We start from the raw sequence: 27962 nt of genomic DNA, 5'->3' as shown, positions 1-27962 counted from the left end.
AACCCCACCTTCACAGTAGGTAGATCCTAAGGAGGCCTGGCTGCTGGACCTGTGGATTGTCTTGACCTTAACCCAGCAGTTCCACCCTAACTTGTGACTGCTGAAATAGTAAACACATACACACACACAGATTTTTTTCAGTGAAAGATTGGTCTGGTTTATTTCCTGTCATTATTGGAAATGGTTATTATAGTTCACGTGCTTTATGTCACCTAAGTCATGACATTGAGAGTCTAAAAAGGATTCTAGTGAGGTTTTCTCTGTTTAGTAGATGGAAAAAAAATGAGACACAGGGTTTTTAAAAGTGTCCTGTCATGGTCATAGAGGTGATAAGTAATGAGACTGGAGTTTGAACCTAAGCATTTTGGTTCAGATCTTGTATTCTTAACCTTTATATGTACGCATTTTCATTTCCTAAAGCAGGATAACTGCTTCATCATCAAATGTGATCTTTGAAAGGTCAAACAAGTCTCCACTTTTACATGCTTTCCTTTCATTAGTTTGGCAAAAGCCTCGTCATCTGTAATTGAATATCAATAATTGCAGTATACTCTCATCTTTGGAATCAGCCATGTGACGTGGACAGATATATTATCAATTAATTCCCTATTTTATCGATTCAGATGTTTATAACTTCATGAATAATTTAGTTCAAATTCTCTGAATTTTTTCAATATTATCTGTGGTGTTCAGGCAATCAGGATGAAAGCTACACATTTAGTAATTAAACCATTTGAATGCCTAGTATGGAAATAAATTTTTAAAAATTTGAAATCTTTAACACTGAAAAATGACATCAAAGAATGGAATTTAAAAAAAAAACAAAAAAACCCTCTTGTATACTCTTAGGAGCCAAAAAGTCCTTTTTGGCAAGAGACTTTTACTTACCTCAAAGGGCAAGAAATTCCAACAGGACAATCAAGGGCCCTCCAGAGTTTTGGGGAATGCAAAAGCATGCCCAGCATTCTTTGGAAACCCAACACCTTCAAATCCCCAATGGAGAGAGCAGCTTCATTGCTTCAGTTCCATTATGAGCAGATGAATCTCTTTATCAGGACATAACTAGTTTGCTTTTGTATTATTTTATTTTTAAATGAAACATAATTGTTTTTTCTGCCTTTGGTAAAATAAAGGTCTAACAATTTTTTTTTTTTTTTTAACAGAGAAAAAGACAAGCATATGAATCTAACCTCATCTGCCAGGGACTGCAACTAGAAGCAACAAGATCGGTAAGTGGTAGTCTCTTTGCCAGCCTCAGCTGACTGTGTTCTTGGGAATTTGCATGGCACTTGGAATTCAAGGATGGCAGTGGCAATGTGCAGTCCTGGCCAGGATGCTGTCATAGACGGGAAAAGGAGTTAGTCAAAATTGACATTCTATAGGAGATATTTTTTTCTCATTAAAGACAACAAATTTTTTTAATAGCCAAGGAATTTAATAATGAACACTTGTACAACAGATTATTTCTTCCTTTAAGAAACTTCTAGAAGTTTTTTTAACTATAAAAATCATAGTTTATGGTAAAAATGAGAATGTAAAAATAGGGAAAATAAAAATCATCTGAATCTTAATCACCCAGAAATAACCTTCTGAAAGTCCTTCTTAGAAACTTTTCTGTCTTCATATATGTATATTTCCTCAGATGAAATATGCACATAAACATCAAGTAATTGAACCATTTGACTGTCTAGTATGGAAATTAAAATTTTAAAAATCTGGAGTCCTTAATGCTGGAAAATTACATCAGAGAATGGAGCTTAAAAAGTCCCATTTGTGTACCCTTACCAGCCAAAAAGTGTGTGTGTGTGTGTGTGTGTGTGTGTGTGTGTTAGCCCTTTCAAAAGAGGAATTATTATTTCATGGTTTCATAATTTGCTTTTCCCTTAATATATAATAAACGCGTTTCTATACCAATAAATATTATTCTTTGGCATTTTTAATGGCCAAATAACATAATGAATAGATATATAAGAAATTAAGCAGTCCATTTCTAGTTTTAGAAAATTAAAAATTTTTATTAGTTATAGCATTACAATGAGTGTTCTAGTGTTTCTAAGTCACTGATTTGGATGGAGTGATGGACGAATTGGTAAGGTTAGTTCTATCATTTAAAATGTTATTTTCATAAAAGAACTCTGATAATGATTGAATTACTTTGTTAATTCAAACTAAGGAGTTATCTTAAAATTTTATATGGGTTTACAAATCTATTTTTATTTTATCTTCGCTCATACTGGTATCCTCTGGGCATATGTATTTTTTTTTTTTTTAACTACCAGCCCATTAAAAAAAAAATGTTTGTTTTAAATTTTGAAAATAGTTGGTTTGATTTCCTGGTCCATGTTTTATTCTTCCCTTACAGGTTTTGGATGACAAGATTGTATTTGTTAAAGTACACGCACCATGGGATGTATTATGTACATATGCTGAGATCATGCACATCAAATTGCCTCTGAAACCCAATGATCTGAAAACCCGTTCCTCAGCCTTTGATAGTTTCAACTGGTTTACCAAAGTCCTCCGAGTAGATGAACGTGTCATCAAGCCAGAGCAAGAGTTTTTCACTGCCCCATTTGAGAAGAACCGAATGAATGATTTTTACATTGTTGATAAAGATTCCTTCTTCAATCCAGCTACCAGAAGCCGGATTGTGAGTCTAAACCAAATTTAGTTTCTGTCTTGGGGTGATTTGGAACCTACTCTTGAGTAATTAGTGATTTGATTGGTGTGGTCTGATTTTTTTTTTTTTTTAAGCAGAAAAAAAAAAATATCCTTCAGATTCCTGTTAAGTAGGAAACAGTGACTGGATTGGTTTGTTCTGCTCTATAAACCACATTATTTTGGAATCGTTTTAGGTCTACTTTATCCTCTCCCGAGTGAAGTATCACATGGTAAACAATGTTAGCAAGTTTGGGATTAACAGACTTGTAAGTTCTGGAATCTACAAGGCGGCTTTCCCTCTTCATGATGTAAGTCAAATAACAAAAATGAAGTTAAGAGACCTAATGTATACTCATAGTGTGGACAAGAGAGAAGGACTGACCTTCCTAAACTTACGTCTCTTTCTTGGTAACATAGAGATAACATACTGAAGGCTGGAGTTGTAGATCAGTGGTTGAGGACTTGCCTCACAAGTGTGAGGCACTGGGTTTGATCTTGGCACCACATTAAAAAAAAAAAAAAAGGCATTGAGTCCATATTACAACTAAAAAAAGATAACATACTGCAAGATTATAAACTTGCTTAACGCAAGAAAGAACCAGACTGTTTTGTTCGCTAGTGGATCCCAGGCATAGAGAATATGCTGTGTTTAAAGGAGTAGATGGATGAGTGAGCCGTTTCTTTCTTGCAGTTTACACACACTGCCAGACAGATGAGCAGTCACCCTATATGAGTGTCTCTGGGGCCCAAAGTCCTATTCTGACACTTCCTAGCTCTGTGATCCTGTGAAAGACACATTTAGCCTTTCTGTGCCTCGGTATCTTCATTAATAAAGTGGGAATAATAATATTCCTTACTTCATAGAATTGTTATGATGACTAATTAAATTAATCCATGCTTATGTTATTCCTTAGCATACAAGAAGTACTGTGTGCTAGCCATTTTCATAATGACTGACAGATATTTTTTATCAACCAGAAAAGTATGAGTTCTTTGTAACCAAATAGGTGTTAGAAATTCTCATTTATCATTTTCTGCAACACAGACTTCTTCCCTCTTGAAATACTATTTTCAAATCATTCCCTGTAATACTCAGGCCTTTAAAAAAGCATCTATTAGGCATGTGTCACAATGGCAAAATCCCAGATTGGTGACATTTTTTAAGGACTACATGTGGAGACCACAGCAACCCCTTGAATTGGAATTGAATTGCACTTCTCTATCTGGTAGCATCTCATATTAAGTGAAATTTTAAAAATGTGACTGATTTAATGATTCCATAAATGCAGGTACATGATGTCTGAAGTTGTTTACATAAATTCTGTCATTGAAATAAATACCACATTTCATTGCATTGTTACTTAGTTATGTTTAATCAGTTTATCAACCTATAAAACCAAAGAAAACAAGGACTGAGATTGATGAGTACTACTGTGTAGTATGTTTATGATGAATGAGGACAATACTGAAGTGCACAGTGTACTAAAACTAGGACACCAAACAGCTACTCGATACACTTGACTAAACAGACAGGGGAGCTGGGTGGAGAAGTAGATGCTGAGCTTCCTAAGAAATCCTATTTGGCCATTCAGGCTGACAGTCTGCATGTTTTATTTTTATGCTCCAGCAAAAATTAACAACTGTAGTGTGATATGAACTTTGAGGACACTGGTAAGTAGTTGTTCTGAAGATTAATTTGGAATGCCAGAGTTCTGGAGTGTTTGGTTGACATTTGCCCGCGCCCAGGTCTTTTCCACTAAAGCATCTTAGAATCGAAGTGGTCCCACATCCTGGTCAGGGAATGATCCTGTGTGGTGGTTGGGAGGGAAGTGGGTAGAGGTGAAGGCCAAGACTAGGCAGGGTGGTAATTGGGTTCTAGGATATGAAGAAGGAAAAAGGGAGAAAGGGTGATTGAATGTAGGCAGAGGCAAGAAGTTTTTTTTTTTTTTAATAAGCTATATAAATAATATGATGTCAAGTTGCTTTGTTGTTTATATTCTATGTTGTTATAGAATACTTGCTGAATTGGGAAAAATGAAACCTGGGTTTTAGAATTGGCCCCACTGCAAGCTTGTCCTGGCCCTGGTTCCCCTATTGTCCAAGGAGACTAGGCTTACAGATGTTCTTCCATTGTGGTGATTTTGTCACTTGGGTGGCCCAGTTCTTCATTGTTCAGGGCTCCCCCATGAGTAGGCTGGTAAGCATCCTTGGGGCTCCCACTGAGTTCCTACATTGCTTCCCAGAATCGCAACATCTGAGCATTCATCTCTGTCTACATTCACAATTAGTCCTGAGAGAGAGAGTAGTAGCCCTGATTTAGAATCAGTAAAAAAGGTATTTCCATCCCTTCCAGCAAGTGAGGGCCCCTTTTTACAAATGGCTGTGAAGTATTAGTGCCACCTTTAATAAACACATTTGTGGAAACATGATGATTATGGTGCTCATTAGTCTCCTTTTGCTTCCCAGTGCCAATTCGGCAGTCGGTCAGAGGACCCCAGCTGCCCTAATGAAAGGTACCTTCTGTACAGGGAATGGGCTCATCCTCGAAGCATATACAAGAAGCAGCCTCTGGATCTTATCAGGTGAGTTGTTGTAGAGAACCCTGTAGCGGGAAGCATTCAGGGTTATCTTCATAACATGTAAGTATGATGATATTCAAGACATATTGCCAACCATGGAAGTTCACCCAGAGCGCTGAGCTTTGCACTTTTTAGGGTGTTTTACTGAGGCTTCATTTCCTAGGCATGATCAACTGACTCATCACCCAGGTGACTTAGTTTCTAGTCCCTTCCTATTCCTGCAGGTATGGCCAGTATCACGTGGTTCATAGCCCTAACTCTAATCATGTGATTGGTCTCTCTAGCATGACCAGCCCGATTCTCATTCATCTCATTAACATAAATTAGGGCCCACTATGACTCACTTCCTGGGCGTAAACTATCAGGTGTGGTCTGAGGGGCCCACCATGAATAAAAAGACTTTCCCCTCTCAGGATATTCCAAGGGGTTAGAGGTAACCTCCCAAGAACCAGGAGCAAGGACCCACCAAATTCCTTATTGCACAGGAATAAATGTTAGGTTTAGTTTATATAATATGGTAAGACAAGTAAATTTTCACTGCTTTTCTGGATGTGCTGTTAGGTACTATTTTATTTTATCTCACAAGAAATATTGACTACCTGGGTGGAGGGGTGTTGTCTTCTCATAACACCAACACTAACTGCTCTCCAGAAGCTTTTGTTTGGGTGAGATGGAGGATCATTGCTGCTGGATAGAGACAAAGAACAGCCAAACACATACACATAAGCAAATTTCTTATAAAAAAAAAAAAGAGAAAACTTTTAAATTGGAATGAAATAACAGAATAATGAATCTGGGGGATGGGTAGAGAGTTAGTCAAAAAGTTATCTTGGAGTAGGTGACATTTGAGCTGAGAACCAAATAGTGAAAAAGGATCTAGTACCTTGAGGATTTGGAAGAAGTCATTCCAGGAATAGGGGTAGCTAATGCAATGGCCCTGAGCACAGGTTCATTTGACAAATTCAAGGAAATATGGAAGAGCAATGCTAATGTGAAAGGGATAAGGCATTAAATTAGAGGGGTAGCAGGAACACAGGAAGGACTTTAGACTTTAAGTGCAATGAGAAGCACTTCTAATATTTTAAGTGTTTAATAGTTTTGTCTCATTAATGTTTTGCAGAGATAATGAGAATGGATCACAGGGGGCACAGGATGCAGGAAGAACAGGTTCAGAATGGAGGCTCTGGGTGTAGGCCAGTTGGAAGACTGGGGGAACAGATTGGTAATGCATTTTGGGAGTAGCACTGAGGGTGAAGAATTGGAAGTGTAGGGTGAGGAGAGGAGGGGAGTCAGGTTATTCTCAAGTCAGCCTGGAGTCAAGTGCCTGATGTTTACAGAAAGAGTTTTAAAACACTTGAATCATTTGTTTTATATTTCATTTTGAACATGTACAAAAGAAGAAAAAACAGAACGAGCCTTCATGTCTCTGTTACCCAGCTCAAAAACATACAAACTCAAAGTCTGTCTTGTTCCATCTTTATCTCTACCTCCTTCCTTCCCTGCTCCACTGGATCATCTTGAAGCAAACCCCAAATGTCATTATTTCTTTAACATTTATTTCTAAAAGACAAAGTGTCTTTTAAGCATAACCTGAATACTTAAAAAATAGTCAATGTTCAGATTTATCTAATTACCTCAGAAATTATTGTTTCTTGGTTCATATCGGGATCCAAACAAGAGCCAGATGTTGCAACTAAAATATCTCCATCTCTGGCCCATGTTTTTGCCTTTGTGTTTCTTGCCTCTGTCCAACTGTTTCAAGAATTCCTTGCATCCTGTTTTGCTGATTTTATTCTCCCCTGTGGTGGTGTTGAGCATGTTCCTCTGTCCTGTGCATTTGCCTTAGATAGTAATGTGATTCTAATCTAGAAGCTTGATGGATTTTGTGCAAAAATACTTGATACATGGAGTTGAATGCTTCTGTCATAAAGATCATAATGTCCAGTTATCTCTTTTTTTTTCCTGTGATCATGGTAACTTTTACATCTAAACTGCTGTTTAGATTTGTGATTTCATAGAGATTTAATTTCATTCATTTAGTTATACTTTAATTCTCTCCTACTTCATTTATTAGCTAGCTTATAATCAGGAAGAGTCACTTTTATTAACTCTGATTTCCCTGTAGAACAAGATTTTAAATGAAGATGTTTGTATATATGTAAATACAGTGTTCCCTGGGGGACTGGTTCCAGGGCCCTTCTGGAATACTAAAATACCCAGATACTCATGTTCCTTATGGAAAATGGTGTAGTATTTGCACACAACCCTTGTATATCCTCCCATATACTTTAAATCATTTCTAGATTACTAATGATACCTAATGCATTGTAAATGCTATGGAAATAATTATTATACTAGATTCTTTAGGAATAATGACAAGAAAAAAAAAAGTGTTCAATATGGACACATTTCTTTTTCTCCCAGTATTTTCAGGCAGTGGCTGGTTGAATCTGTGATTGTGAAACTCACTGATGTAGAGGGATGACTGTATTTGAGGTCATCCATGTGCAGTTTTCCTATTATGGATTTCCTTTTGTATTAAACCTTTATCATCTGATGGGAGGGTAGAGGTTTGAAGGGTTCTTAATCATTTTTTGCTAATGTTTAACCAATTTCCCCACTGTTTTAATTATATCTTGTGAAGGGAAGTCCATTTAACTCTTCCCCATCCCAAGTCCACATGTTCCTTTGCTTCATTGCTTCACTAGTAACTCCTTGAGCATCCAGGCTGCTAACCTTCATCTGTGGTTCCCAGAAATTACCAAAAGGGAAAAGTAAACCAAACAAACTGGAAAGAGCAACCTGTAAGAAACAGGCTTTGCAGAGAGAAAAAAGAAAAGTTTCTCCCTCAAAACTCCAATCAGAAAATGGGAGTCAATTCTGCTCTTGTTCACCAGACAAGAACAGGATTCTATAAAAGGGATCATTGCAAGAGTAAAATGTAGCTTGTGAAAATTAAAAATGTGATAGAAAAACTCCAGTAGGTTTTTGTGATAAACCACCTCCTGGGTTTAAATACACTGAGGAAGTCATACAGCAGGGAAGGGTCTGGGGCTGAATTGTTGATAAGTTCACTGAGCACCAAGCATTGAGCCATTAAGACAATTATCAATTCCAAGGAAAACTAAACATGGGTAGGAAAGCAAAAGTAATCATAGCAGATGACTTGATTCAGTTGTGAATCATGTGTACAGAGTCATAGCAATGTAAAGCATGAGTATCGACCTAACCAAAAATTATAATGTAACTATGTCAAGAGGATGGAAACAGAGATATGAATGTGTAAATGAGGTGGGGTTGAAAGAGAGCCTACTCCTTATCTTCCAGAGTAGAAAGTCAATAGGTGATACATAAAACTGATGAATCAGTAACCAGCTCTTCTTGCATATTATTTTGAGATATGAAAGTAATAAAGAATCAGTTTTAAAGGTTTAAAGTGGCTGTTTCTGTGCAGCAAGAGATAGGTTGGGGACTGTTCCTTTTTATAGTCAGCCTTCTAGACTATTTGATTCTTCAAAGCTGATTTTTTTAAATGGATGATAGAAGTTGGGATGTTTTTGGCAGAAAAACATTGATCAGAGAATATCTCATTTTAAGGGACCCTCAATATCCCCAGCTTCTCAGAACTAGGAGACAGGTTTCCATTTAAGATTTGGAAAACCTTTCAAACCTTGCCTTCAGTGTAACAGGACATGCCTTAGGAAGTAATGAACTCTTTGTCATTGTAAATATCCAAGCTGAGACCACCTGACCAGCTATCTAAATATGACAGGATATTTTTACCATTGGAAGGTTGGACTGGGGCTAAGATTCTTTCCAATTTTAAATATGACCAGGATGGAATGGTTTATCAGAACTATTATTCATCTTGTTTCCCATTACTGTACTGTACATTTAAAGCTGGGTACTTTATAAAGAAAAGAGGTTTATTTAGCTTAGAGTTTGGGAGGCTGCAAGTCCAAAGAGCATAATGCCAACTCTCATGAGGGCCCCCCTGGCTGGGTCACATCAGGGCTGGAGCACATTTTTAAGGGAGGGGTCACAAGGCAAGATAGGAGGGCAGATGGAGGGGAGGAGCAAGTCTTGTCTCTTTATAATGACCTCTCATGAGATCTAACTCAGGGTCTCACAAGAACTATCTTAATTCATTTGGAGGGCGAAGTCTCCAGTGACCATCCACTTGGATCCACCTCTTACATCTCCACACTGGGCATCAAACTTCCAGTACATGAGCTCTTTGATGACACATGTAACCCATATCTAAACCATGGCAAGAACATGCTACAGAAAGCATAACAGAAAACATGCCGAGACACCTCAAACTCCTGGCCAGGCTTTTCTCTCCCAGGCACTGTCCTGAGCCTGCCAGCCACGAGCCAGACAACAAAGCCTCAGACACAGGAAAATGAACACACTTTGTTCCTCCCATACCCTCATCCCATGTTGTTCCCAACCCTTCAGGATGAGGCCTCCTGCCAGGCCTGTGGCCTGTGGCGCTGGTCCAGACCAGGGATGTCCCTCTCTGAAGCCTCCCAGGTCTCCAGGTTGTTCTCAGAGCTAAGTGCCCCCGTAGGCAAAGCCCAGGGAGTTGAACCCAGCTTCACACTGAACCCTGAGTCTCCTCCATGCCTCAGAGCTAAGCAAGTCTCCAGATTCCACCCACCAAGACAGACAGGCGGGATTCAGCTGAGGAAAAGGCAGCAGCAGCATTTGCCTGAACAACCACTCGTTGTTTTCTCCTTGTCCCCGAACCCTCCCTCTCTGATGTATTTGGCCTCCCTCTCTGGAATAATTCTGGCTCTGCTGCTTGCTCAGCCCCCACTCTTCTAATCTCCCCTACCTCCCCTTTTCCATTTTACCCCAAGTTACATCATTAATTAACTTTTAAAACTTAGAAAACACAGAAGTGGTAGATATAAGAAATATAGGGGGGTGGATTTCTCATTCACATATACCCTCCCTCTCTCGTTCTTACAACGAGTTTTTAAAAAAAAAAAAAAAAAACTTTGGCCAGAGACCAAACTATGTATTCTTTTTTTCCCCTTATACACATATACCTATGATAAAGTTTGATTTATAAATAAACACATTAAAGATAGCTAACAAAATTGAATAATCGTATGCTGTAATAAGCATTATTTGAATGGGGTCTCTTTCTGTAGTATCTTAATGTACCCTACCCAACCTTCTTTTTCTTGACCACAGGTAACAGAAACCACTGAAAGTGAGACTCGGATTGGGGCGAGGGGGGACCACTGTATTAAATTTAGTGTTACCTGAGATTTCAGACATCCTCTGGGGATCTTTGTATCCTCTACAGATGGGGAGTGGGCAACAGTATTATTATCAGTCATTTTCTTATTATTTGTGACCTACATTATATTTCCTTCAAAGGAAAGTTTGCCAAGGCAGATAAGTGAGAAAATTGTTTATTTTGTTTCAGGCATATTAAAAATACTACTCTGAAGAATGTGTAAACTAGGACTAGTCCTTACAGAGAGTGATGTTGATGCTCCGTTTGCTCCATAGTCAGCATTTTGCTTTCCCCCACTCTCCTTTAAATTTATTTTGCTTCCACAGGCAAACCGGTGATAATGATCAGTGCTTCCATAATGTGTAATGCACTTTTGTTTCATAGCAGAACTTGGGATCTGCTCCGAAGACGGACATGTTTTAAGGGTGAATTGAGTCAGAGACTTATGCTTAAAGCCTCCGTTGTTTAAAATCAGAAAATAATATTAGGATGAAGCTGCAGAGTGATTATTTGTGTCTTCTAAAACTAATTTCTGTCTGTCTTCAGGAAATACTATGGAGAGAAGATTGGAATCTACTTTGCTTGGCTGGGCTATTACACTCAGATGCTCCTGCTGGCTGCAGTGGTGGGGGTGGCCTGCTTTCTCTACGGATATCTTAATCAAGATAACTGTACATGGAGGTAACCTCTGTTTACTCATTGTTGTCGCACTGAAAAGTTGATTAGACATAGAATTATTTGCAGGATTTTAGGCTATTTTGGTAAAAGAAGACTCCGTGCAGAACACTCATTTCTTTGGATGATATATCCCCTTTGTTTTAATAACTAAGTGAAATGGAAAAAATTTTTTCTCAGATAATCCAACCCAGCCTCTGACAGGAATATTACCCTTCAGAAACACTCCAATATTTTAAGACAATACTTTGTTTGAAAAAGAAAGGAGGACTGGAGGGAGAATTGCCCTTGAACTTCTAGCCCCAGAGGAATGCTTCACTCAGCTTTGCAGATATGGGCCAAGAGCAGCTCCTAATTTCTTCAGGGTTTCCATGGGAAAACTGATAGAGCTGGTGTTTTTCTGCTTTTCAAAATGGGTTTCTAATCTGTATTAAGAATTCATGTTTAATAACTCAAGTAAACAGTCACTGGTTTTTTTGTTTTGGGGTTTCTTTTTTTTTTTTTTTTTTTTTTTACTTTTACAAAATTATTCCTGACTCTGTTTGGGAAAACAAGTGAGAGAATTCATTTATGCTTGATTTCGGAATTCAAACACCAGCTGCACTTTCTAAAGGCAAGTCCCTGGGTGCCAGAGCACTCTGAATTTCACTCACTGTCCTGAATTGTTGCCATTCCTCCATTTTCGGGGTCTCAACCACCAGAAAGGGATGCAGCACTGAACCAGACATTTTCTGTTGATCATCTAGCCTCTGTCCATGTGTAACAGCCAGATCAAAATTTCTGGGCACCATTAATGAGTTGGTGACCAAATTTTTCAAGCCCCAAGCATATCATCCTGGCTCCTGAGGCAGGATGCTTACATGGCTGCCCCATGCATGGGTGTAATTGCCCATTCCATTTATGGGGGATTCTGAGCCTTTTGTGCCCATTGTGGCTTCTTAGCTAGAAAGCTGCAGATGGTTTGTCAAGTACTCTCCCCTCTTCACTGAAAAAGAGTTTGGGCCAAAGGCTGAATGTTGATCCTTTCCCCCTGAATTTGTGCTTGGCTTCTCCATTGTTTCATGTACTGTTCCAGCCCAAAACAACAACAACAAAAAAAGGCATCTCAAAAATACATTTGCAGACTATGAAAGTTGCATTTTGATAAGGTTCTCATGTGGTTGTTCTTATTGTAACTCATTTTATGAAATCACCATGGTAGTCACATCACATATTTCCTGCCATTTCACACAGATTGTTTTATGGAAAATAGGAGGAGGATCTTGGGGATATAGTCCTGTGCTCAAAAAGATTTGGCTTTAATTATGTATTAAATATCTTTAAAATGTTTTGAATGTATAAATTTGAAATATTTTCAGTTCTATCACATACCTGTAGATTCACAAGAATAGAAAATACATTTAAGGTATGAAGAATAATGATACATCATCCAGTTTAAGAAAAAGAACAGAAGTGTTGTCTTCAAATAACAGTGCTTTCCTCAATTCCTTACCCAACCCTGTCTTCTTTGGAAATAACTACTCTATTAAATTTTGTATTTGTCATTCCTGTACACTTACTGATATTTTAAAATCACATTTGTAGCTTAGACCCATAAAGTTGATTTAATTTTGTGGTTTTGAAAACACGTAGACACATAAGTGGGGGATATTGTAGGTATTTCCTCTTCTTTAAAGTGTTTCAAGTTGATATATCCCTTTTTAAAATAACAGGGTTTTTTTTTAGTCGTAGATGGACACAATATTTTTTATTCTCTTCATTTATTTATATATATGTGGTGCTGAGGATCGAACCCAGCACCCCACAAATGTTAGGCAAGCGCTCTACCGCTGAACTACAACTCCAGCCTCTAAAATAATAGTTTTATCAAGATATAATTTATATATATAGTACAAAAGTCACCCATTTGAGTGTTCAGCTCAGGTTTTTTGAGTATACTCACAGTCTTATGCAGCCACCACCCATCTAATTTTTAGAACCTTTCATCTCTCCTAAAATAAACAAGTGCCCATTAGCAGTTCATTTCCTAATACCCTTTTCCCTTAGCCCCTGGTAACCACTAACCTGTTTTCTGTTCTCTGGACATTTCATAGGAGTGGAGCTGAACAGCGTGTGGCTTTTCATAACCATCTTCTTTCCCTGAGCACATTGCTTTCATCCATGTTCTAGCATTGATCAGTCCTTCACTCCCTTTTGTGGTCAGGCAATATTCCATTGTATGGATTTGCCACATTATCCTTTCATCTGCTGATGGACATTGGGGATATTAATCCTTTTATGGCTGTTGTGAATAATTCTGCTATAAATATACTACTGTGAACATTTATTGACAAGCTTTTTTATGACATCCAATTTACCTACTTTTTTCTTTTTCTTTTTTTTTTTTTTTTTGATTTCTTAAGTTGTAAATAGATACAATCTTTATTGGTTTATTTTTATGTGGTGCTGAGGATCAAACCCAGTGCCTCAAGTGTGTGAGGCAGGTATTCTACCACTGAGCTACAACCCCAGCCCACCTACTTTTTTCTTTTATTATTTGTGCTTTTTTCCAAGAAGTCAGTAATTCACATTCATGATTTTCTTAGTGTTTATCTTCTAAGAGTTTTATGGTTTCAGGTTTGTGATTGATTCATTTTGAGTTAATTTTTCATGCACACATTCCAGGTGCCCCAGACCATCTACAGAGGACTGCTTATTTTCCCGTTGAGTTATCTTGGCACCCTGGTTGAAAATCGGCTATTACCAATTCTTTTCCATTGATCAACACATACTAGCTTTGATTATTGTAGTAAATATTTAAATTAAAAACTTCAGAAAAAATTGGGGGATATTTTTGTTTTTGTTTTGTTGGGGGACTGGGGATTGAACCCAGGATTGCTCTACCACTCACCTACAACCCCAGTCCTTTATTTTAAAAAATTAAGACAGGGTCTCCCTAAGTTGCTGAAGCTGGCCTCAAATTTGCGGTCTTCCTGCCTCAGCCTCCCCATTCGCTGGGATTTTAGGCATTGACCACCATGCCTGGCTCTGCCCCTTTTAGTGTCTGAGGTTGTGTTCATTTTTTTCATTCCTTTTTCTTTCCATTCCTCAAACTGGGTAATCTTAATAGACCAGCATTAACACCACCAATTCTTTGTTTTGGGGTTTGGGGCTTTTTTTTTTTTTTTTTGTACCGGGGGCACTCATCACTGAGCCACATCCCCAGCCCTATTTTGTATTTTGAGACAGGATCTCTCTGAATTGCTTAGCGCCTCAATATTGCTGAGGCTGGCTTTGAACTTTCGATCCTCCTGCCTCGGCCTCCCAAGCTGCTGGGATACAGGCGCCAAAGCGACTGGCTTCCACTGATTCTTTCTTCTGCCATTTCATGTCTGCAGCAGAGCCCCTCTAGATAATTTTTTATTGAAGTTATTGTACTTTGCTTTCCTTAAATATCTAATTTTTTTAATAATGACTATCTCTTTATTGATATTCTCATATGGTTCACCTATTTTAATTCTTTGGATATGATTTTCTTTAGTTCTTGAAATACATATAATTGCTTATGTAAAGTCTTTGTCTAATAAGTGCAATGTATGGGGGTCCTCAGGACAGTTTCTCTTGATTGCTTATTTCCCCCTCTGCATTAGAACCATACTTTTCAGTTTCTTGGTGTATGTTGTGATTTTTTATGTTGAGAAGTTGGCATTTTAAATATTATAATGTAGGTAATAGTGAAATCAGGACCCGGCCCCTCCCCACTTTCAGGGTTTGTTGTTACTTGTTGTTGATGCTGGTGTTCTTTGTCCAGCTTCTGTCCTGAGCTAATTCCATAAGGTCTGTATTCTTTGTCAGGTGTGACCTCTGAAGTCTGTGTTCAGTAACTTTAGCTGTCAGCTAAAGATTGGATTAACTAGTGATTTCACTAAATACTAGAACCAGTCATTTCCTTCCCCCTGCCCCTGTGTGTAATGTGTTTCACACTCAGACACTCAGGCAGACACTTTTCAGCTCTCCTGTATCCTTTTGTGTTTTCTCATGCAGAGCCTCAGGTTAGCCAGAGGTGAGAGATTCAGGTTACCTTAGGTGTTTCCTGGCCTTGGGTCCTACACATGCACATGGCCTTCAACAATTCCAGGAGTATGTTGAAGCTTTATAAAACCCTCTATGGTTACCTCAGTCCCTAATTCTTCCTGTTTAGTTTTGGAGTTAACTTCTTGTTAGCCTCTACTGGTATCACTGCCTCAGGCAGCTGCAAAGTTAAACCATTCCTGCTGATTGCTTTGAATGGACACCTGGGGGACTGGGCTGTTTGCACAGTCTGATCCCTGAATACAAGGTCAAAATTACAAATACTGTGCCTGGAGCATTTCCAGGGAGCTTCTAGATAGGTCCAGTACTGACAATTTTCTGGGGTTTTGGGGTAGCTCCAAACTACTTTGGCTTTCTGGTTTTTTAAGGTTACCATGAAACTTGGAAGATAGGGATGGGAATTGGTCCAGTTAAAATGCCACAAAGCTCACTGTTCTTAGAGATTTAGCCAATTTCCTTCAAATTAATGCTCTTCAGATCACTGTAAGCATTTGGTTAGTAACAAGAGTTCTGCAAAGGTTCATTTTGACAATTTTTGCCAGTATTTTTGCTGCTTTTATGGAGGAGTTAGTTTTTCAAGATCTTAACTATTTCAGAAGTGCTTCCCAGGCCCATTTGTTTTTATTGAGTTATTTTGCAAGGTCCCCTAATTGCACAACTCTAGTCCTATTGACATAAGAATCCATCTGAATGGCTTCTGCTACAGGGAGTGGGTGTTCAACATCTATTTGCTTTTTCCTTACTAATTTGTAGGAGTTCTTAAAATATTCTGGTGAGTAATCTTTTGTCATGTTTACCTGTTGCAAAGCTTTTACCACTGTGTGGCTAGTTCTCTCTCTTTCAAGTTGTCTTTTAATGACATTCTTACTTTTAAAAGAATATTGAATATATCAATATTTTCCTTGATGATTTATGCTTTGGGATTTTATATTTAGGAAATTTCATCTTACCTTAAGATTATCTAAATATTCTGTTTGTTTTTTCCCCCAATACATTAGTACTATTGATGTTCTCAGTTCCCACCTGGAATTGATTTGTATGTATTATCATTACTGGTTTAATTTTATGATTTCCCACATAGATATTCTGTAGTACCAGCCATATTTATTGAAAGGTCAGTTCTCAACTTACTAAATTGCAGGACCAACTCTGTCCTACGTCAGTTTTTTATGTGATGGAGATCTGTGTCTAAAAATTTTCTTGTGTTCCATCAGTTGTTTTTCTTAATATTGCCTTCTTCAGTAGTGTTTTGACTGAGCTTTTGCTTTTCCATGGAGCCTACAGCTGAAATGGAAGAGATCTCACATCTTCAAGTATTGATTCTTCTAAATTATGATATTATAGAATAGGTCCTCTTCACTGTCTTATAGATTTAAAATTTCCATCATCTAGATCTTAAATCAGGTTCGGTTAGAACTGTTCTAGACACTTCATGTCAGATCAGGCGAGTCAGGCAGCGACCAAAGGAGGCAGATTTAAAAGGGCCGCTGAACAGGCTTTATTGAGATATCACTCCCTGGTGGAACTCGATCAGACCCACAGAGGGGACAGGGGAAGGGTCTGAGGAGAAACTGCATGGAAGCTCGACCGGACTGGACTTTTATGGGGCTTATAGCAGGAAGGGAAGGGCTTGGGACAGGAAAAGGTATTTCTAGGGTCCCTTGCCCCCTGGGAGTTGGCTGAACTCCAGGATTGGCCAGGGGGTCCTGCGGATTGACAGGCGTTAGTCAGGAGATCTGGCTGATTGACAGGCATTTCAGCTGGCACCTGATTCCTGTTCTCTTCCAGCTCGGGCTGCTTTGTTCTAAGTCGCCACCACCGACCTAACACTTCATACTTTTTAAGCTGATGAAAATGGCATTTAAAAATTATTTCATAATTGTTGCAGGTACATAGAGATACAATTCCTTTCTGTGTCACTGTGTATATTTTGTATATTGATTCTTTGTCTAGCAAACTTTAAACTTCTTAATTCTAATATTTTACATGTAAATTCTATTGAAAGATACATGATAGTCTATATGAACCAATCAGTAGAGTCAGGTTTTTTTTCTTTCAGACCAACCCTCATGGCTTTGTTTTCCTTGACTTTCTGTGCTGGCAGAGACCTCCAGCTAGAAAGAAGTGATTATGATAGAGTCCTTTGTCTTATTCCTGAGCTAAAGGAAACACTTTTAAGCATTTACCATTAAATATTTTTATAGGTTTTATGGAGCAAACCTTTATCAGTCTGATGAAGTTCACTTCTATTCTTATAAGAGTTTTATTTCTTATCATGAATGGATATTGGATTTTATCATGCTGGCAGAAAGGAAGTCCTTTTCATTAAGCCTTTTAAATGTTTTATTTCTCTCTTTCTTTAGCAAAGAAGTTTGTGATCCTGATATTGGTGGCAAGATTGTCATGTGTCCTCAGTGTGACAAGATTTGTCCATTCTGGAAACTGAATATTACTTGTGAGTCCTCAAAGGTAATTTTTGTTATTTCAAATATTTAAACATAACAAAGCAACTTTTTTTTCCTTCTAGGTCATTTTTTATTATGTACAAATTATATCATTTTTTCCTTCTGAAGAATCCGAAAGGTGTTTTTCAACTAAGCTTCCAAAAATTCTGAAGGTAGTATTGCAATGCATGTGTTTATTCCTCTTGCTCACTTTGTACAAATGATAAATTGAGATCAAAAAGCTTATCTAAAATCTCATGGAGAGTCAGTGACGAAATGGTGGAATTGAACCTGTTTGGGTATTTCAAGTAATCAAAGCAAAGATCTCAAGCCCAGCTTATTTCATGAATACTTTGTAATAGGTTTACTATTAAAAGTGTTTTCCTTAATTGAAGCAAGAGGAAACCTGTTATTTGTTCTTACGAAACCTGAAATTTGTATGAGTGAAAGTTGTGTTTTTCCCCATTGAAGTATTCTGAAACTGTGCTTAGTCTAAATATGACCAGCAGAGTCTTTAAAAATCCATCTGTATTCATAAATGTACATAGGAAAGTTATATCGGATTCTTTCCCTGTCTTTCCTATTCCTACCCCCTTCCCTTTCCTTCATTCCTCTTTGTTTAATCCCACTATCCTGTACACCCACAAGACTAGGGCCCTAAAAAGAACAAATAAAAACTAAATTTAAAAAATCTATAAATAGGGGCTAGGGATGTGGCTCAAGCCGTAACTCGATCGCCTGGCATGTGTGGGGCGCTGAGTTCGATCCTAAGCACCACATAAAAATAAAGATGTTGTGTCCACCAAAAAAACTAAATAAATATTAAAAAATTCTCTCTCTCTCTCTCTAAAAAAAATCTATAAATATATATAGGGAAGGTTTCGCAAATATGTAATAAAAGGTGTTTGTCTCAAAACATTTTACAAAATACATCTAGCCCACCTGATACATGCAGATGGGTTTTGGGTTTTTTTTGTACCTGGAATTGAACGCAGGAACACTTAACCACCGAGCCACATCCCCAGTCCATTATTGTATTTTATTTAGAGACAAGGCCTCACTGAGTTGCTTAGGGCCTTGCTAAGTTGCTAAGGGTGACAATTCTCAAAACTCACAATCCTCCTGCCTCAGTTGCTAGGATTACAGGTGTGTGCTTGCAGATGCTCTTGACCTCTTAAAATCCAGCAGGTTTAGGGCAAGCATTGAGACTGGAGGGAGCTTATCACAGAACAGTCTGGAAACTCCACAGCAGGAAGAAAGATGGCCAGCTTACTTCATAGCACCTTCCTGACAATTGTTGTGATCTCTCTGTCCCCTCATCCTGCCATGACAGTTTTGGAATCATTACATGGCTTCAGAACATTCTGACCTACTCGATATCAGCTTGATTGTACCACTATATTGCTATTGCAGTGAGGTCACTTTATATTTTATACTTTTGAAAATTCTTATGCTGAAATTATTACTTTTGACATATACAAAAGCCCTGTCAGATAGAGAGAATAGTTGTTGTCTACATTTTATAAAGTAAAACACTGAGAAGCAGAGATTCAACAATCTGCTTAAGATCACTGGCAAAGCCAGAAACTGAGAGCAGATCTACATTTCTTGCCAATACTGTGTTCCTCCCTAGCTGACAATGGTACCAGGCACTTACTCTCAAAGTTGGATTTATATTAAAAAATTATTCCACCACTTAGTTAAGATAATTGCAGGGCATTGACAACATTTAGATTTTTATGCTTAATTATGAATTAAAGTAGATTTCATTGCACACAGCCCTGCCCATTTAAAAAAATTTCACAAAATAAAAGACTTGAAGTTAGCAAGATCTGCTTTCCAGTGATATTGACTCATAAACTAAAGGTCACTATTCAACATAAATCCTGAGTTCCTGGATTTAAAGCAAATGCCAGTGACAATCAATACTAGAGGGAAATTATGCTCCACAAAACTATAGTGGAAAGTCCACTTTCCCTCAGAAGTTCTCTCCCTCACACTCCCCTCCTCCATTCTTCTCTCATTTCTTCTGCTCCACCTACCCATCCTTAGCACATGACTGTCAAGTGTCTGTGTACATTATCCATTCATTGTTTTGATAAAAAAAAAATGGGTCTATTCCAATTTCATTTTCCTAAAGGGTCCCTTGAATCTTGCCAGAATGATTTATGAAGGGAAGGAAACATATTAAAAAGAATATGAATTAAAGGATGAGATGGAAATTTTTGTTAATGCAGTAATTTCTTCCTTCATACATTTATTTATGCATAAATTTCTACCTCTTTTCAAAAGAGATAGTCACTAATTGATATGTATGCCAAAAGGGTTAACAAATTTTAAATCGTAATAAGAATCAGGACCAAGGAAATGAGGAAACAACGATGTGAATGGTGGGGATTAATAACTGATACTGCTCTTACTGACTGATCATTGAATAAGGGCCTTGGCTTTATGGCAGACAAGACAAAAGAAAATCATGGTCAGTTCTAATATTTTGTTCTTAGAAATACAATGTTATAAAATTTTGATTTTTGTTTCTCTGCAGGAAGAAAGAATAACAAATGGTCTTATGTTTAAGATTCCGATTTGTTTCCTCTTTTAAAATTGTCACACCTTCATACATGGCTCTTATCTTTCCTGCCCCATTTGACTCAAAGAGTATGATGGCTTAGGGCTGCTCTGGTAGCCACCTTGCCCTCTCTGTTTTAAAGCAAATGCCTTTAAATTCTTTAAACACAAATGCTAAGCAAGGCTTCTTACCAAGAAAGCCCCTTGCTTACTTTCTCCTCTACTTTCTGCTTTCATATGGCTCATGGGACACAGAACAAAAAAGCCAAATATCTTATTCTTCCTCCTGGGTCCTTGATTCTCACACTTGTGGCAAGAATGGTAACTTCATCCAGGCCTATATCTCTCTCTCTCTGAAGTGCAAGGCATGCCCCTCGCCTTGGGCTACCAGCCAGGGTTATCTGGGCAGTCTTCCTGTTGTTTTTCTCTACCACTGCTAGATGAGTTTCCATGGACATTTTCCTAGAATAAGGTTGAGGATTCACCTAGCCACCTCATTCTGGAAGGGCTTTTTCCTTCCAGAGTAGGTAGGCAGAGGTATCAGAGCAAGCAGGGTAGTATCTAATAGAGCCTTGCATTGCTTCCTAAAACAGGAGTATTGTTGGACAGAATCTGCAATCACAACATTATAACATGCAGAACTATTTTTCACAGGACTTAACAATAATTTGCAATAAAGGATAAAACAGCATTAATAGACAACTTGGAAAAAATGTTTCCATAAGCATCAAAGCTAAAAGATTTAAAATATGTGATTTATGAAATCTCCAAACTAGAGAAGTAGGTGGAGAACATTATTCCTCAATGCAGTCATGCATTTATTAGTCCTTTCTTCCTGGAGCTGGATTTTTGAGAAAAATAATTGTTGAGACAATTTAGAATTGTGCTTTTTGATCAGGGACTATGTGGATGATCAAGGGAACATCTATGGGCTTTGGAAACCAGATGAATGAGAAGGTAGTTGGGTGTATACTCTTTCAAGAAAATAGCATAACTAATGTTTTTGCATACATAAGTTGATCACTTCACATGTGTATATAAAGGTAACCAGAAAAAAAATTACCTAAAACAAAGTTGCAGCTTTGAATGTTCTTGGGTATTTGAAGCTTTTTTTTTTTTTTTTAATATCTAGCTTTTTTTTCTATTCAGTTTCCATTTTTACTTTACTTTTCATCTGATCTATTGTGAAGTAGATATAACATAAGCTTGTCACTTTTCCATTATTTTATGGATTTTTTAAATATTTATTTTTTTAGTTGCAGCTGGACATATTACCTTTATTTATATGTTGTGTTGAGGATCGAACCCAGGGCCGGACACGTGCTAGGCGAGCACTTTACCGCTGAGCCACAACCCCAGCCCCTATTTTATGGATTTTTCTAAAGAAATAAAAAAAAAATTGCTCAGTAACAAAAATTTAGTAACCAACTAAAAATTTTCCAGGAAGTCATAAAGGAAGATAGGCTATTTATAAACTAACAAAGAGATAAATTTAGCAGAACTAGTGACCCTAGTCGTCTTTGGCCAGATATGTTATTTATCACTGATGATCAGTATACTAATTGCAATGTTAGCAAACACACCTGTGTATCTATTATCCCAGTGAAAGTGTCAGCCAAGTAGAAATACCATCCTTGGGTTTGAGGGAGCAGAGCTCCCCTGGAGGAAATCCATCTCTGAATAAACCTCAGCTTTGTACTTCTTTGAACAAGAAAATCAGGAATTCATGAACTTACCATCTGAGGAGGGTGAGAGGATGATAAGATGCAAATCATAAAGCTAAGATTTGCTTAGAGGGTATTGTTTTCTTAGATCCACCATGCTACTTCCTCACATTCACTATGACAGCTCATATAGAGAGGCCATTTTTCAAGGCTGAAGGAGGCTTCAAACAGAGTAGAGTCTTAGCAGCTGCACCTGTTTATCGAAACGTGGAAAGATTCCATTGGAAAATGCACTCAGGTTAATATCGAAAAAGGCATTTGCTTTTAAAAGAATGAGAAATGCTACCCATGAGTATATAGTTCACATGGTAATTGTTAAACTAGGGATTAGTTTTAGAAAGAACTTCAGAATGCAGAATATACGAGACTATGTGTTTACTGAATTCCAATAAGTGAAAAACTTGATTCATTGTATGTTATATATTTTCCAGAAATTGTGCATCTTTGACAGTTTTGGAACCCTGGTCTTTGCAGTATTTATGGGAGTTTGGGGTAAGTTATTTTCATTTCTATGCACAAAATTAATAGTATTATACAGTTCTATATAGGTCATCAAATTACCCATTTTTATGATCATTTATTGCCTAAACTTCGGCACCCATAAGAACTTCATTTATACATCTACCCTTGTGTCAGTTAGGTTTTACTATTTAAAAAAAACAACTTCAAAATACAGTGGATTAAAACAACAAACCTTATTTCTTATTTTATGATTTCTCACAATATGTAAATCAGCTGGAAGGTTCTTTAGGCTCATCTGATCTCTGTAGTGAGCTTGTGGCTCCCTTGGGGGGGTAGATGGTCTGGTAATTACAAACCTGGTTTGGTCTTTCAGGCTCATCTGGAAAGGCTTTTCTCTGTACCACAAGGTCTCTCATCCTCAAATAGACAAACCCCAGATTCTTCACATAATTTCAGTGAAGAAAGAAAGAACAAGCCCCAATACACAGGCATTTTTAAGTCCATAGTTGCATCAAATTTGCTAATGTCCATCAGAAAAATCAAGTCCTATGGCCAAGCCATCATCCATGTGGGAGAATTAACCCTACCCATGCCTCTTATTAAACTAGATATTAGTTTAACATGGGGCTCATATTTCACTGGAACCCATCATAGATTGAGTATTCCTTATTCAAAGTGTTTGGGACTAGAAGTGTTTCAGGGTGCAAAGATTTTTTAATTTTTTTTTTCAGATTTTTGAATGGTTACATAGATTTTACCAGATGAACATCCCTAATCCAAAAATCTGAAATCCAAAATGCTCCACACAATCTGAAGTGTTTTTGAGCATGTCAGTGCTCAAAAAGTTTCAGATTTTGGAGCCTTTCAGATTTCAGGTTTTCTGATTGGAGATGCCAGCCTGTATTGCAACAGCCCCCACGCTATGACTCATCTAATATTTTCTTGGGGTGGGGAGTAGGGGTAAGGAGGAAGCAGCAACACTAGGATTATGGGTACAATTTCTTCCTTTTATATATGCATGAATATTTAATAAGTACTACTCTTATAATAATAACAACAAATGCCATGTAATAAGTAGAATAGATATATAATCCTAAGGAATGTAAGTTTGATGTAGGAATTTGAACACTGTTATTTTTTTTTCTTGGATAACATCATTAATGAGGCAATTATTTTCTTTAAATGCACATTTTTAAATGTTTGATGTAAATGTTCTAACATAGAAGGAAAAAATCCCATTTTCAAAGATAAGTGCATTTCCAGCTTCATTGTGTAAGTCAAGGGACCCAGAGAGTTCAGTTTATAGAAGGTGGGGGAAGGAACTGAACCACATCTCTTAAGAGAAGGACATGTCACTACATGCAGCTCACAGAAACAGTGATTTGACAGGTGTCCTCAGCAGTATGTCTCTTTGACAGTGGTTGTGCCTTCGAAGGGTCACCAAATGGCCAGTTCTTTGTACACTTTTTAGAGATGTTAGTTGCTGCACTTTGCTAAATTGAACTATGCTGTGGCCAAACTTATCCAATGAGTGACACTGTCATTCAACTTTTAGCATGTTTTCACTAGAGTCCACACTCTGGCAAATATTTGACACAGAAGCATAAAGAGCAAATTCATGTGTTAGTATCCTCCTTACCCCTCCATTGTAAGACACATCCCCCCCCCAAAGGAATTTAGGTGCTAAACACCTAAACCTGAAATCCAAAATGCTCCAAAATCTGCAGTGTTCTTGACTATGCACTTAACTCTTGTCTTGGCCTAGTCTCAGCACTGATTTATAACCTGTCAGATTCCAACACATCTGTTGATGTCTGTATACTAATGGATGCTGATCGCCCCAATTAAAGATGACATTTTATATTAAGCAAAAAAAATTAATGTTCACACCGGAAAGACAAAGCTCAAATTTCTTAGCTAAACTTCTTCCTTTTTCTGATCATTAACTGCACCATGTTTACAGAATTGCCTTATGCATTGGGCTGCTGAATTTATCTCATCTGATTTTAGAATGCCGAAAGCGTTTCAGCACTGCTCACAGCATCATGTGTATATCTTTAAGGATATGTATGTATGATGGACTCTTTATTTTAAGTGCTTTATGTTGCTTTCCTTGTTACTTCTGCCTTATGAGAGCCACTGCTGTGAACCTCGTTATAGAATCTGAAATTGCAGAACTGAATAGGCGGGAGGCTTATGTGAAGTTATTCATATCATCACCATCATATTCCTCGTAGCATCTCTTTTGTGCCCAGATGCATATGGCACTAATTTTTCTCCTCTTGGAAATTACAAAAGTTGAGGGTAGAAAACCTTTTATAAGCAATGTACTACAAATCATATACTTATCTGAAAAATGTTCACCCTTTCAAGCCAAACCAACCCAACAAATCACGCTGATCATGGAGCCCTGAACACCTCCCATCCTGCCTGTTCCTTGTTGCTTCTGACCTGCTGCTTCTTGGTTCTCCTTGGCTCAGACTAGTGGCTGCATGACTGTCGTTTTTAAGAGGGCTTTTAAATGGGGCCTCGTAATTTCCAGAAAAACACTGGACACCTGGATCAATAAGGATCCAGGGAATCAGGAACCTACCTAGCTGTACTTGGGGATGACGAAATAGCTGGCGCAACTGTCGGTTTCAGACTGTACTGCTCCTGCAGGCCCATAGTAGCAAAATAACACAGCTCCTGCCACCCCTGCCTCTGCTTCATTCAACTGGGTTTCCTGTTTTGTTTTGTTTTGTTTTTTGGTAACGGGGATTGAACCCAGGGGTGCTTAACCACTGAGAAATCCAGCCCTTTGTTTATATCTTAGAGACAGGATCTGGCTGAGTTGCTTAAGGTCTTTTTAAGTTACTGAGGCTGGCTTTGAACTTGTGATCTTCCTGTCTCAGCCTTCTGAGCCACTGGGATTACAGGTATATACCACCACACCGCTTCGTTTCTGATTTCAGCGATACAGATGCATCTGATTAGCATCTTCAAAGTCACTCCGGAATCCTAGTTTTAAAAGTCTAAAAATGTAATTTTTAACCTTTTGACCTTAAAGTTAGGAACATACGATAAACACTGAGCAAGCTAATCTGCCTTTAAGCTTTTGTGAGTAACAAGGTCTGAATAATTTGAAGACCCGTTAAAATATCCTGGACCTTTAGCAGCAAACTATTATAGCAACCAGATCCCTCCCATCGACCCGAGCATCTCTCGTCCTTATACATTGAAGGACGTGACACCACCAACGCTAGATTACCTGAACCCCTCTTTTGTGGACAGGTGTCTGCTTCATCTAATGTATGTTTCTTTAGATGAACTAAAATCATGACTAAAAGGAAAACCTGTTTTTGATTCCCAAGACCCAGACAATCTTCCCTCTTATTATATATGTTGGTTCAAGAATTTTTAACTGTCTCATTAACTAGAGCCTCCTGGCGGTGTGGGTTTGCCATGCAGGGCTCCCTTTTGGAGTTCTACTATTTTATTGCAGAGAGAGAGAGAGAGAGAACAGAAGATGCAGAACAGGAAATCCTGTCTGGGACACAAGGCATTGTGGGTCAGCACTGATATGGCCCAGTAGTACTCCAAAGTACCGAGTGAGTATACTGAGTGAACAGTACCTTCCACAGACCCCAGAGACTCCTAGGCTGCAAGTGAAATGAGGAACCAAAACTCCCTTGAAGGGTTTGCCTTCAAGTTGGGAATTTGCTAACAACTCATCATTTTTTGCTGACATTGCAGTCTTAATCACTTACTAGGCAGAATGGCTTCTAAAGTTCAGGATTTAGTAAACCTCAGCCTTTGTGTCCCTTATACATAAGTTCATGCAGGAGGGAAAAGAGCATCCACTATTCTTACTTTTGAAAAGAATTGCTTGTGTGTTTTTTAAATGAGAAAATCTTATTTTCACGAATCATCTCCTGTTCTTACTATTGCTAGATGGACACTGCATAAATGACAGGATTTTTAAAGATGAAGAAAATGACACTCAAGTAAATTAAGCAAATTACCTGAGGCCCCATAGATAGAAAATGATAACAGACTAAGAGCTCTGCAAATAATTTGGCTGTTCTCAGCCTTTGGATCATTGACAAAATGCAGTGTATATTAAATTTGTACAAGTTTTAGAAAGATACAAAAATCTTTATTTTAATTGAATGAGTTGCATTATTATGTTTGGAGCTATGAAAAATTGGAATGACTTAATGTTGAATCTATATTCTTGGCTATACCTCATCTGACATAGATACAGCCCCTTATTTCTATAACAGGAATTTTTAAAAAATAGTCTTCCAGTATAATTTTAATAAGTTTAATTTATGCCTATAGATGACTTGGTGCCATATTAGTTTTCCATTTCTATAACAAAATGTCTGATGCTGGATAAAGTATAAAGAAAAGAGGTTTATTTAGTTCATAGTTTTACATATTCAAGAGCACAGCACTAACATCTGCTTGGCTTTGGTGAGGCCACCTTGGCTGTCTCACATAGTAGATGGCATCATAGCAGGAGCATGTGAGGGAGCGAGAGATTGATCTGGTGAAATAAAACCAAAGATCAGAGTGGGGCCAATGTTGTTTTATAACAACCCACTCTCTTGGCAACTACATGGAGTCCCAGGGGAATTACTTAATTCCTCCCAAAGACAGCAGTCACATGCCCTCATTACTTCCTACTAGGCTCTATCTGTTGAAGGTCCCACCACCTCCCAACATCACCACACTGAGGACCAAGCTTCTGGCACTCAAACCAAAGAAGGTGCCAGAGTGCAACAGGATTTTGGTGTCCTTAATCACAATTCTCTTTAAACCAATTGTTATATTCAAAGAATATATCTGTAGTCTGTGAGACAGGAGAGGGCAGATGGTGATTCCTGCATTCTGTCTACCCTGGACTTGGCCCAGCATCCAGGTGCTAAGAACTGACTTTGACTCTCCAGGAAACTGTCAGATTCTCCATGGTATGTTCTTCATCTCAGGTTACCCAGGCTTCTTGCTGGGTACATGGTGGTCTGGAGGGCCCAAGTAGAATAGCAGAACAGAGAGTAGTGGAATGTAGACAGCTGTGCACAGAGGGGAGCAGTGGGCATCAACTGGGTGCTCTGACTGGATGGTTCTGCAAGGGTTGGATGCCTCCAGTGTTCAGAACTATTTCCTTCAGTGCATTCATCTGTTAAGTGCCTACTGAGCGCTAGTACTTTTGATGTGAACAAAATCCCTGCCCTAATGAAGGTGAAATTCTCATGGACATGAAATACAGTAAATCTAGAAGCAGATTTGAAAGTCAGAGGGATTGACATAAGTAATTAAGTGTGCCTTTTTTGAGAGAATGTACCCTATCACTGAAATGATTTCATAGTTGTGGTTTGGGGACAGAGTTGAAAGAACTTCGGGAGTGGAGGTATATGCAATGGTAGCAGTAGAATACTTGGGTCAATTAAAGCAGGGGTCTTCTGTTTGATGGAAGAGATGAGTGTTTACTAGGAAATGCAGAGGGTAGGGGACTTTAGTAAGTGGAAGGCATATGTCA

The 27962-nt window shown here is 38.1% G+C and overlaps 1 protein-coding gene across 2 annotated transcripts in view; it reads left to right on the top strand.

Annotated features, from left to right (window-relative positions):
* Nucleotides 1–27962, top strand: part of Ano6 (anoctamin 6) — a 192331-nt gene that overhangs the window by 120643 nt on the left and 43726 nt on the right. For both annotated transcript variants that reach the window (XM_026400643.2, XM_026400644.2), the window contains 7 exons: nt 1164–1229; nt 2363–2650; nt 2856–2969; nt 5128–5243; nt 11041–11175; nt 17604–17709; nt 22408–22468. In XM_026400643.2, coding sequence (XP_026256428.1) covers nt 1164–1229; nt 2363–2650; nt 2856–2969; nt 5128–5243; nt 11041–11175; nt 17604–17709; nt 22408–22468 — 886 coding nt within the window. The remainder of the gene's footprint in view (nt 1–1163; nt 1230–2362; nt 2651–2855; nt 2970–5127; nt 5244–11040; nt 11176–17603; nt 17710–22407; nt 22469–27962) is intronic.

Source organism: Urocitellus parryii, chromosome 5, assembly GCF_045843805.1.
Source record: "Urocitellus parryii isolate mUroPar1 chromosome 5, mUroPar1.hap1, whole genome shotgun sequence".
Taxonomy (NCBI): domain Eukaryota; kingdom Metazoa; phylum Chordata; class Mammalia; order Rodentia; family Sciuridae; genus Urocitellus; species Urocitellus parryii.
This window is presented reverse-complemented; position numbering and strand designations above follow the sequence as displayed.